The 13,332-nt window shown below is 40.6% G+C and overlaps 1 protein-coding gene across 1 annotated transcript in view; it reads left to right on the top strand.

Annotated features, from left to right (window-relative positions):
* Positions 1–13,332, top strand: part of fam221a (family with sequence similarity 221 member A) — a 51,235-nt gene that overhangs the window by 29,215 nt on the left and 8,688 nt on the right. Inside the window, exons 4-5 of the mRNA XM_055661110.1 lie at positions 257–463; positions 6,091–6,201. Coding sequence (XP_055517085.1) covers positions 257–463; positions 6,091–6,201 — 318 coding nt within the window. The remainder of the gene's footprint in view (positions 1–256; positions 464–6,090; positions 6,202–13,332) is intronic.

Raw genomic sequence — 13,332 nt, 5'->3', positions numbered from 1 at the left:
CCCAGTTTTTTTGGAAACCAGCAACTGCAGTCATTGTTTCTATCATAATGCTGAACTGTTCTATAAGTTCATTTCAACTGTGTTTCTTTATTTCAAATGTATTTTAACGTAACAGGATGAGTTATTGAAATGTAACGCACTTATTTATGTTAAAGAAAGTTTTGATTGTACATTGGTAGACTTTCTGATCGTTTCCTCTGAACTGTTTTTGCATGTGATGTCAAGTGTTGAGCTTAAAAATTGTGTTCTTTACCAGGTGCAACTTGTGCTGGGTTTCACAGCTCCTTTACTTGTGGCTGTACTGAGCCAACATACACTCATGCAATGATTGTCGAGACCAAAGCCGAGCGTTTGGCAAGAGGACGATCGGTGGGACCAGATATTCCCTATGCTGCCATGGGAGGTCTCACTGGATTTAATGCACTAGCAGAAGGATATATGCGGCTTGACTCAAGTGGAATAGGTTTGTGTTTTCAGTGGTTTGAATATGGTATAATGCAGGGAAATAAATACTATAAAATGAGCTATAACTTTTAATTGGCAGATTATCTATAAAATTTTATTATCTTAACAGCTATTCTCGACACTCCACATTTTAGTAAGCATTAAAACACAAAGCTATTTATCTGAAGGGTAATTCATTTTCTCCAGAGATTCTACCTGACCCGCTGAGATACTCCAGCACATTCTGTAATTTTTATTTGTAAACCAGTATCTGCAGTTCCCTGTTTCTACTCTCTCGAAAGCTATTTTATTATTCAACTAATAAATGCACTGCGCAATGTGATACTGAGATATGCCAATCAGCTAAATTGCAAATTTGAGGTCCAGTCTGTACTTTGATAGTTAAATAATGCCCCTGTCCCACTTAGAAAACCTGAACGGAAACCTCTGGAGACTTTGCGCCCCACCCAAAGTTTCCGTGCGGTTCCCGGAGGTTTTTGTCAGTCTCCCTAATGGTCGAAAGTGGTTTCCGCTTCTTCTATGTTCCGGCGATTATTTCAAAAAATTCAAAACCGGCCGCGACTAAAAATAGGTTGCCGTTTTCAAAATCGGTAATTTTTTAGTCGAAGCCGGTTGCGATGCTAGTTGAAGGTGGTTGCCGGAGGTTGCAGGTTGCAGGTAGTGGAATGTTGCAGGTAGTGAAATGTAAGGCCTTCTACTACCTGCAACCACCTTCAACTAGCATTGCAACCGGCTTCAACTAAAAAGTTACCGATTTTTAAAACGGCAACCTATTTTTAGTCACGGCCGGTTTCAAATTTTTTGAAATAATCGCCGGAACATAGAAGAAGCGGAAACCACTTTCGACCATTAGGGAGACTGACAAAAACCTCCGGGAACCGCACGGGAACCTTGGGTTGGGCACAAAGTCGCCAGAGGTTTCCGTTCAGGTTTCCTAAGTGGGACAGGGGCATAACAATTTGCATACTACGATTTGCAGATTATTGTAGGAAAGAGAGGGAAATAAACACGTTGAATTAACAGGAGACGAAAGGCTGCAGATGCTGGAATCTGAAGGAAAGAACAAAATTCTGGAGGAACTCAGCGAGTCAAGCAGCATCTGTGAAGGAAAGGGATCAGTCCTTGTGTCAGTCTGGGAATTTTTACCAACCATTTGCCTCTACAGATGCTGTTCGACCAGCTGAGTTCCTCAAATAGTTTAATTTTTGCAGTTGAATTTTCAGTTCTGATCAAAATCTATTGATATTACTAAGCAAATAAACGCTTTTGCTGAAAATGGGACGGGAATTCGAATGGCTTTGAAGTACCCTGCAATGGTATAACCTGTTCAGTTAATTTGTGGATGGTACTGCTGGCATTGACATCAGTGGAGCGTATCTAGATACAAAGAAATAGACACTGAGGAGAACTAAATGATAGCTTGGTAGAATTCCATTTCTTCCATCAATAGGTTTGAAATGGAGAAGAAAAATAATAGTCTACATTCTGGATTCTGTTAGATGTCTGGTAACTTGTAATAGGTTGACTCGGATTGTCTGATAACAACATACATTGCAATGGGCAATTCTATTCTGCAGACCTCATAGATAAGCTTGTAATACCAATGGAATCCTCTTCCCATCTGCTCCACTTTAAATAGATACTACAATTTAAATGCAGTCGTTGCATGCCAAAACCAGATAATATTAACTTTAATTTAATGAGTTAAATTATTACAATTAATATTTTCGTAAGAAGTGCAGTAGTATTCCAGGATGGCTTGGATTAAAACAAATATATTAATCCATGATACAAACAGTGAAATTAACGTTTGACCCTCAATTATTCAATATATATACCTTCATACATTCATAATGTTTTTAAAATCTTGTTTTCTGGGTAAAATTACTTACTTATCGGATTGTAATGTTGCAATTTTGAAGACTAAAGGCTGCACAGAATAAATGGTACTGAATCATCTATTGAGCTGTTTCAATCATGAAAATGCTTAGAAAATATGTTATTTGTTTAAAAGCCCATTAGATGCTTTTTTAACATGGATAAATGTTCCAAGGTGCAGATATCTACTCTACTATATTATTTTGTATAATTTAATTTCTAAATGCTGTATGACCATTTGCCTCTACAGATGCTGCTCGAGATTAAGAAGTGCTTATTTTAGATCAGAATACATAGTGCCGAGAAAGTAATTTGCTTTGTAAACAAAATTAGAACCAGAAATAATCAGGAATATGTTTGCAACAAATTGTACAGATCACAAAACCAAGGTTATAACCCACTGGGAATAGGTCTTAGAGGTTTAGGATTTGGGGTTCATTCTTTGTTATATAATGGTTTAATACTTGAAGCAATATGCAAAGCTGGGAATATTGGTTGAGTATTAGACTGGTAACGTGACATGAGCTCCTTACTGGATTCAATTTACTGCTGAGTCTTTTGTTTTCCAACTGCACTTGGCATTTCCAGTTTGTCTCCTATCCAAATTCTGACCAGGTTTGAGAATGCTTAGATGAGCAGTCTCAAGAACACTAATCCGTTGTTCCCTACCTGAATATTAAGACTTGGGGCATTTACAAAACAACTTTTTGGAATGCAACCTGCACAAAGACAATACTAGTTCATGTGCAATATACTGGCAGCCGGCAGGCAGTTTTCAGGAATAATTGATTATATTGCTGGTTTCTGTCACCTTAAAACGTGTGCGTACAGGGCAAGACAACACATAACTACAAAAGGCAAATTAGGAAAGGATCAATAGTTGATCTTGCCACGATAAGGAAATGACCCTGGCCTTTGTGCTTGGTGTCATTGTGAGGATCAACAAGGGTAAGTTTAATGATGCCACCACTCAGCTAGTGCAAGTGCTTTATTATTATCATTCATGATTGTTATGATGATGGCTAAAATTGAAAAGCAGGCTTATGATATCTTATGATCTCATCCCTCTGAAAATCTTTCTTGGAGATGCGGATTTTCAAAGCCTGTTTTGAAGCCAAGGCAAGATCAAGTGGTATTGTATACCCAGTCGGTGAAAGCATGCAGGTACCGCAGGCAGTGAAGATAGCTAATGGCATGTTGGCATTCATTGTGAGAGGATTTGAGTTTAGGAGCAAGGAGCTCCTACTGCAGTTGTACAGGGCCCTGGTGAGACCAAACCTGGAGAATTGTGTGCAATTTTGGTCTCCTAATTTGAGGAAGGACATTATTGTTATTGAGGGAGTGCAGTGTAGATTCACCAGGTTAATTCCCGGGATGGCGGGCGGGACTGACATACGATTAAATAATGGGTCGACTGGGCTTGTATTCACTGGAATTTAGAAGGATGAGAGGATATCTTGTAGAAACATATAAAATTCTTAAAGGATTGGACAGGCTAGATGCAGGAAAAATGTTCCCGTTGTTGGGGGAGTCCAGAACCAGGGGTCACAGTTTAAGAATAAGGGAGAGGCCATTTAAGACTGAGATGAGGGAAAAAAATTCACCCAGAGTTGTGATTCCGTGGAATTCTCTGCCACAGAAGGCAGTGGAGGCCAATTCACTGGATGTTTTCAAGAGAGAGTTAGATTTAGGGCTAAAGGAATCAAGGGATATTTGTAAAAAGCAGGAACAGGGTACTGATTTTGGATGATCAGCCATGATCATATTGAATGGCGGTGCTGGCTCAAAGGGCCGAATGGTCTGCTCCTGCACCTATTTTTCTATGTTTCTATTAATACATTCTCCAAGTCTGGGAAAGGATTGCATTGCCTGTGCTGTCAATGTGACTATGCCTGTTGACTTTAATGTACTTAGTTCCTTTCAGGTTGGTGCTGAAGAAATATGAAAATTCTTTCAGTTATTATACACTGCTCCTAAAGGCCCCCTACACTCAGACCACTTTGTCGCACTCCCCCTTGTGGTTTGTGCAAATTACAGGGTTCTGATCTCATGGGCATTATCACTGATTGCATGCATATTTTCTTGCCATTGCCTCATATGAACCCTGGCATTTTCCTGAAGTGCTTCCATCGCAATCTGTAGTTGGTAAATGCCCACTATCATTATTCCTTCATTTTGCAGCAACCTTTCTGTGTGTCACCGGCTGCAGTGGAAACCTGTTTTTTAGTGTCATAAGAATTACACTAATATAAGCCACACAATTTTGCGGAGCAGGACATCTAGCATCATGTGTTGAGGAGAATCCAATAAAATTTGAATCCCTGTATTGTCCAGAGCTCATCTGTGTTTTAAACTGGGATGCCTGTTTACTTAGGTGAAACTTGTCACCTGTATCACCATGACAAGCCAGAGTTGGCCATTGGATAAAAGCGCTATCCTCTCATATCATAACTCTAATTCCTGCCACAAAGCTCAGAGGAAGCGCAGCAGATATTCAATGATAGGCAGCCTGCCACAAGGAATATCACAACACAAATCATGAGCATTCATTACTTCTTCTACTTGTTCTGCTTTGGAGCAATCTGTGGTACTCAACTAAGTTGTTGTCATGTTTTCTGGTAGCCTACTGCAAATCTGTTCTTTTTGAAAGGGCAGCCCTTCTCACAATTTAGGTGATGAGATCTGAAAAACTGGACTATGTTGGGGAAGAAGGTGTTACAGGATGAAATAGGGCAGAAAGAGGAGTTTAATTTAGAGGTACAGCCTTTCAACTTTGCGCTGACCAATGATTACCCATCTATTAGTTTCATGTTATGCAGGAGGAAATTGGAACACCTGGAGAAAACCCACAGTCACAGGGAGAACGTACAAACTCCATATAGATAGCACCCATAGTCAGGTTCGAAACCGGGTTTCTACCACTGTAAGGCAGCAGCTCTACCACTGTGCCATTGTGCTACTCTTGTAAAGCAGACAGTACCTTATAGCCTGGGGTCTATGTGATAACATAAAAAAAATTAGTGGCATTAGTAAATTAATCTTAGCTCCCTATTTGCTGACAGTCCAATATTCCATAGGTCATCTCTATAATGATGCTGATTGCATATATACATATAATGCACCTTACAATCAAAATGTATAAATAGGGCAGATTTAAGCATTGTAGGGGTGTAAATGTAGTTTTGAGTGTTATTATTAATAATTGTTGGCAGATAAGTTATGTCTTGTATAAATTGAACATTAGATGAGATTAGTGATACAACCTAGAATGTCTTCTTGAACATCACAAAATCTTGCATCATGGTTTCAGATGAAAACTCCTTATATTTAACCACATTTTCATTGCTTTCTGAGGGATTTGAAAAGAAAGGGATGAAGACATCTTTCTTCTTTCCAAGCAGAGCACAATCTGAAAATCTTGGTGTATTCTTTCTCCCATAGACAGCTTTTCCTTTGTAACACTAATTTAGTTCACAAACAACTTGCAACTTACCATAGCTACAGTACACTCCCATATAAGAGAGGGACATTGCATTGAAGTAAAGTTAATCTCCCATATTCCTTTAATTGCTGCTGATGTATGCAGCTCATACTACCCATGGTTTATTAATTGCATTTAGCAATCATGTGAAATGATAGGTAACATGCTGAATGGTTATTTGTTAAATGTGCATCAAAGTTCCACTCTTCTGGTTTATTTATCTAATTTGTTAAATGGCACATCCATAACATGTTTTATTTCTATAGGAGCACCAAGCAATGCAATTCTTGATGCACCTTCGACTTCAATGGACCACCCTTTTCTGAGAGCTTATGCACCACAAGTAGATGCAATAAATGCTGGCCGACCAACAGATGGTAAGAAATAAAAAGAAAACATAATTGGACTAGTCCAGATTATATTAAATACAAAAAAGGTGTTTTCTCATTGCTGAAATTATTGTACACCAGTAATCAAAATTAACCTAAAGGTAGCCTCTAGTTTTGATATTGTCATACTGTTTCAATAATAAACGACTGATTCTAGATGCCTTCTTTATTTTAGTTTTTTCCCGTTTAGACACACAGCATGAAAATGTTAATCCTGGCTAAATTGAGCAGCCATGGCATTAAAATTGAGTAAGGGCTTATGTGCTGCTAGGCCATTTTGGTCGTTAAACGTGCCTCTGCAGAACTGAGACAAGCTGCTGAATGGTGCCAGCATGTCTATGGCCCAGATAAGTGCTGCAGAGAAAGAATGGGACATCTCAGAGTTCTTACAATGAGGTGGTAAATGCATAGAACTGATTGGGTCAATGCAAACTGAGTGTACATAGTATATATAATGTTGCGAGAAGGTTAATCTGTTAATTGCCGATTGGTTGAAATGTTGAACCTTGGAGGAACTGTTTGAATCCCAGGGCACATGTTGCACTATTCATCTGTGTTGGCTTCCTTCTAGAAGCTTCTTTGGAATACAATGTATATAAGATTATATTATTGGCTTGTGGAACTGTCAATTATGTACTGTTATTATCAATATACTTGTTTGGTTTATAAAGAGACCACCTCCATGTAGTTCGGCCCCTCAAGGTTCGGGGACCTATAAAAGGCAACTTCCACGAGGTCCTTTGTCGATCTTCTGGAAGAGCGCTTGGGACTGCGAGAGCTTTTGGAGTGTCTCTGCTTGCACGAGGCTAGAAGGGCTTGGCCAAGCAGATACAAGGATCAAACCCGTGGTGGTTAAGTATTGTATAGGGAAACTGTTGTTGTGTTATCCAAAATAAAGTTTAATTGCTCAAGTGCTTGATTCAATATTTAATCGACTGAAACTAGACTGGGGGGAGCTTAGAATGAGCTATTTACAGAAACAGGTCCTTCAGCCCACCTAGTCCACACCGACCATCGATCACCCATACACACTAGTTCTATGTTATCCAACTTTCTCATCCACTCCCAACACACTGGAGGCATTTTTAAAAAACAGAGGTCAATTAACCTACAAACCTATACATTCTTTGGGATGTGGGAGGATACCGGAGTCCAGAGTAAATCCTCGTAATCACAGGGAGAAGGTGTGAACTTCATACAGACAGCACCTAAAGTCAGGCTTGAACCCGGGTTTCTAATGCTGTGAGACAGCAGCTCTACCAGCTGTGCCATTGTTGCACTTTCAATTATACCTATCTTAAATTATTTATTTAAGGTTGAGAATTTTTACAACTATAGAGATTTGTGGACAGGCAATCATTAAGTGAGTATTTAAGAGGGAGTTTGTTAGATTTATGGAAATTAAGTTAAATGATGGAGATGGCTTTAGCGCAGAAAAGCAGAGTTGGCAGAGAAGATAGGTCTTGATTGAATTGTATAAACAAATCCTGATTCTGATTCTAATGTTTTAAAAATAAAACTTAAACTTCTTTCATTGTTCCAAAAACAAGAACAGTGCAGATTTATAATATAGTGCCCTCCATAATGTTTGGGACAAAGACCCATTTATTTGCCTCTGTACTCCACAATTTGAGATTTGTAATAGAAAATGGTAAATTGGATTAGTAAGTATGCAGATGATACCAAGATAGGGGGTGTTGTGGATAATGAAGAGGATTTCCAAAGTCTACAGAGTGATTTAGGCCATTTGGAAAAATGGGCTGAAAGATGGCAGATGGAGTTTAATGCTGATAAATGTGAGGTGCTACACCTTGGCAGGACAAATCAAAATAGGACGTACATGGTAAATGGTAGGGAATTGAAGAATACAGTTGAACAGAGGGATCTGGGAATAACCGTGCATAGTTCCTTGAAGGTGGAATCTCATATAGATAGGGTGGTAAAGAAAGCTTTTGGTATGCTAGCCTTTATAAATCAGAGCATTGAGTATAGAAGCTGGGATGTAATGTTAAAATTGTACAAGGCATTGGTGAGACCAAATCTGGAGTATGGTGTACAATTTTGGTCGCCCAATTATAGGAAGGATGTCAACAAAATAGAGAGAGTACAGAGGAGATTTACTAGAATGTTGCCTGGGTTTCAACAACTAAGTTACAGAGAAAGGTTGAAAAAGTTAGGTCTTTATTCTCTGGAGCGCAGAAGGTTAAGGGGGGGACTTGATAGAGGTCGTTAAAATGATGAGAGGGATAGACAGAGTTGATGTGGACAAGCTTTTCCCTTTGAGAATAGGGAAGATTCAAACAAGAGGACATGACTTCAGAATTAAGGGACAGAGGTTTAGGGGTAACATCTTTACTCAGAGAGTGGTAGCGGTGTGGAATGAGCTTCCAGTGGAAGTGGTGGAGGCAGGTTTGTTGGTATCATTTAAAAATAAATTGGATAGGCATATGGATGAGAAGGGAATGGAGGGTTATGGTATGAGTGCAGGCAGGTGGGACTAAGGGAAAATAATTGTTCGGCACGGACTTGTAGGGCCGAGATGGCCTGTTTCCGTGCTGTAATTGTTATATGGTTATATAGTTAAAAAAAACACATGTTGTTAAAGTGCACGTTGTCAGATTTTAATAAAGGCCATTTCTATACATTTTGGTTTCACCATGTGGAAATTACAGCTGTGTTTATACATAATCACCCAAGTCATGTTTAGTATTTTGTTGCATATCCTTTGCATGCAATGATTGCTTGAAGTATGTGATTCATGGACATCATCAGTTGCTAGGTGTTTTCTCTGGTGATGCTCTGCCAAGCCTGTATTGCAGCCATCTTTAGTCTATGATTGTTTTGGGGGCTAGTCCCCTTCAGTTTTCTCTTCAGCATATAAAAGGCATGCTCAATTGGGTTCAGATCGGTCACTCAAAAATTGACAATTTTTTAGCTTAAAAAAAACTCTTTGTTGCTTTAGCAGTATGTTTGGGATCATTGTCTTGTTGCAGAATGAACTGCCGGCCAATGAGTTTTGAGGCATTTGTTTGAACTTGAGCAGATAGGATGTGTCTATACACTTCAGAATTTATTATGCTACAATCATCAGTAGTTGTATAATCAATGAAGATAAGTGAGCCAGTACCTTCAGCAGCCATACATGCCCAGGCCATAACACCCCCACCACAGTGTTTCACAGATGAGATGGTATGCTTTGGATCTTGGCCAGTTGCTTCTCTCCTCCATACTTTGCTCTTGTAATCACTCTGATATAAGTTAATCTTCGTCTCATCTGTCAACAAAACCTTTTTCCGGAACTATGGTTGCTCTAAGTACTTCTTGGCAAACTGTAACCTGGCCATCCTATTTTTGCGGCTAACCAGTAGTTTGTATCTTGCAGTGTAGCCTCTGTATTTCTGTTCATTAAGTCTTCTGCGGACAGTGGTGATTGACAAATCCACACCTGACTCCTGACGAGTGTTTCTGATCTGTCGGACAAGTTTGGGGATTTTGCTTTATTATAGAGAATTCTTCTGTCATCGGCTGTGGAGGTCTTCCTTGGCCTGCCAGTCCCTTTGTGATTAGTAAGCTCACCAGTGTTCTCTTTCTTCTTAATGATGTTCCAAACAGTTGATTTTGGTAAGCCTGAGGTTTGGCTGATGTCTCTTCTCCATGTCTCAATAAAAAAGTTTTATTCTTGTTTCTCAGTCTCATGATTGCTTCTTTGACTTTCATTGGCGCAACTTTGGTCCTCGTGTTAATAAACAGCAATTTTCCAAAGGTGATGGAAAGACTGGAGGACAGACTAGGTACTGAGAGCTCTCTTATACCTGCATCAAGTAGGCAATTTTAAAACACCTGAGCAATTACAAACACCCGTAAAGCCATGTGTCCCAAACATTATGGTGCCCTGAAAACACAGCTGTAATTTCTACATGGTGAAGCCAAAATGTATTAAAATCTGACAATGTGCACTTTAACCACATGTGATTTTTTCTATTACAAATCTCAAATTGTGCAGTACAGAGGCAAATAAATAAATGATGGATCTTTGTCTTAAACATGGAGGGCACTGTAATAGTTAACAAATCAGCAGTAAGATTTAGCTAGTGAGAGGATAGCAGGTCAGAGAAAGAAAACGATGTGAGGGAGGCTGTGGAAAAGGGAAAGTGAAGGGAAGATGCAGGGTAAGAGGACAGGAAGAGGGTGACATGGAAACTTTGGCATCATCTCTGGAATTACAGAATCCTTAAGTTAAGGACTGATAGGCTTGGCAAGTGAAATGCATAACAGGGTTTAAATCCGCAGCCATGATGGAATAGTTCTATCAAAAAGATCGCACTATTTCTCTCTGGGAAAAATTGAGAGACTTGTCTTTAAGTGAACAAAATTTAAATGTATTTGTTGTCGGGGTTGAAGTGTGATGAATTGGAGAAAATATATTTTGGAGAAGTTGCATCCATATGGAACTTGACTTGTTTTTATGTCAATATCTGTAATACATTGTATTGTATTGTATTTTAATGACCACACAGCCAGGCTGGTGGAATTTGTTATCAGTACAGCTCGGTACAGGTTCCAACATTTCATCAACATTAAACATATAACATAGATATACATACAGACAGACACATTACATAATACATAAGGGCCATGCTTATTCTTATTCCTCACCGTACAGAGTTTAAAATGTTAATTGCAGTGGGAATGAAACTGTTTTTGAAGCGGTTTGTTTTGGAGGCAATTGTCCTGTAACGCCTCCCAGAGGGCAGTAGCTGAAAGGCATAGTGTGCAGGGTGAGTAGGATCAGAGATGATCTTGCGGGCTCTGTATAGTGTCCGTTTGTGATAAAGTGATTCAAGGGATGGTAGGGGTAAGCCAATAATTTTTGATGCTCTGTTGATGATGCGTTGTAATTTCTTCCGGGAGAGTGAGTCGAGACTGCCGAACCAGACTGTGATGGATGAAGTGAGGATGCTTTTGATGATGGCTATATAGAAGCGGAGCATGAGATGAGACCTTACTCTGAACTTCCTGAGCTGTCGGAGATGGAAAAGTCTTTGCTGGGCTTTTCCATAGATGTGGTCTGCGTTTGTCCTCCAATTGAGGTTGTTGCTGATGTGGGTTCCAAGGAGTTTGAATGTGTCAGTGATGGAGATGGATTCACCTTTAATGAGCACAGGAGTTTTTGGGGAAGGCTGGCGTCTTGGGTCGATGATGAGTTCTTTTGTTTTTGATGAATTGAGTAAGAGATCATGGTCTGTGCACCAGGTCACTGCTTGGTTGATCTGTGCACGGTATTCAGTTTCTTGGTTGTAGGTGGTGAATCCTATGATGGTTGAGTCGTCCGCGTACTTGTACAGGTTGACGGAGCTGTGGTGGGATGTGAGGTGGTTTGTGTAAAGGGAGAATAGCCAGGGTGAGAGAACACAGCCTTGGGGTGTGCCTGTACTGAGGAACAGAGGGGAGGATGTGTTATTGTTGATCCTCACCCTCTGTTGCCTGTTCCAGAGAAAGCTGTGAATCCAGTGACAGATGCATGGGTCAATGTTCATGTCCAGTAATTTATTGAACAGTTTGGCCGGGTTTATTGTATTGAATGCGGAGCTGAAATCCATGAACAGGATGCGGGCATATGTGTTTGCGGACTCCAGGTGGTTCAGAATATGATGAGTTGCTAAGTTGACGGTGTCCTCAACTGACCTGTTGGCTCAGTATGCAAATTGGTATGGGTCCATGAGTGGGGTGGTGACAGTTTTCAGGTGATTGAGTATGATGCGCTCAAATGATTTCATGACTGCCGATGTCAAGGCAATGGGTCTGTAGTCATTGAGGCAGGAGATGGTCTTGGGAACCGGGATGATAATGGATTCTTTGAAGCAATTGGGTACTGAGCTTTGACAGAGGGAGGTGTTGAAGATGTTGGTAAAAACCCCAGCCAGTTCCGCAGCACAGTGGTGGAGAACGGAGGGGCTGATGTTATCTGGGCCGGGGGCTTTATTCCTCTTAAGTCCCCTGAAGATGCTCCTCACCTCCTCCTCGTAGATGGTGAAAGGGGGGGGAGGGAGGGGGTCGGGGGGAGATGGTGGTGGAGCCGGTGCCTGCTCAAACCTCCCATAGAAAAAGTTGAGTGTATCAGGAAGCTGATTGTCGCTGTCAGGTGTGGGGGTGGGTTTCTTTTTGTAGTTCGTCATGTTTTGGAGTTTTTTCCAGATGAAACGTATGTCACTAGTAGTGATTTGTTCTTCTAGTTTAGTGGCATAGTTAGATTTGGCTCTTCTTATAGCAGATCTCAGTTTGTATTTGGCAGCCATATATTGTTCTTTGTTTCCTGCCAGATGTGCTGAGTTTTTCTCCTTTCTTAATTTTTTAATGTCCTTGTTAAACCACGGTTTATTATTATTGTAGTGTTTGACTTTTTTGAGTGGTATGCACAGGTCCACACAGTAGTTAACGTATGACTTCACTGCAACGGTGGCGTTGTGGAAGTCACCTGCAGCATGTAAAACATTCCAGTCTGTGCACGCGAAACAGCCCCGGAGTTTTTTGATGGCTTCAGGAGACCAGCACCGGACAAGTTTTGTTGGTGTCTTGGAGGATTTGACTTTTTGCCTGTATTGTGGAATTAGCAGCAGTATTGCGTGGTCGGACCTGCCCAGTGGAGCCATCGGGAATGCACGGTAAGCCTCTTTGATGGTAGTATAGCAGTGTTCCAGTGTGTTGGTCCCTCTGCTGGGGCAAGTTACCTGCTGATGGTAGCCGGGGAGCTCAGATGACAAATTGGTCTGGTTAAAGTCCCCAAGGACGATGACTGCTGTGTCCGGGTGTGAGTTTACCACTGAGGAGGCGTAGTTGGCTAACTCGGCTATGGTGGTGTTAGCGTTAGCCTCAGGTGGAATGTAAACACAGATCATAATTACTGATGTGAACTCCCGTGGGAGGAATGATGGTCTGCATTTGACAGTGAGGTATTCCAGGTGCGGGGAGCATACATGGGTGAGTTCTGTACAATTTGTACACCAGCGTTCATTGATCATTATGCAAACGCCACTGCCTTTTGCCTTGTGCGATAGTTTGGATGATCTATCGGCACGATGTAATGTGAAACCTGGAAGTGTTACTGCTTGGTCAGGTACT

Source organism: Leucoraja erinacea, chromosome 2 (genome assembly GCF_028641065.1).
Source record: "Leucoraja erinacea ecotype New England chromosome 2, Leri_hhj_1, whole genome shotgun sequence".
Lineage (NCBI taxonomy): Eukaryota > Metazoa > Chordata > Chondrichthyes > Rajiformes > Rajidae > Leucoraja > Leucoraja erinaceus.
The sequence above is the reverse complement of the archived record's forward strand: the minus strand, read 5'-3'. Positions and strand labels throughout refer to the sequence as shown.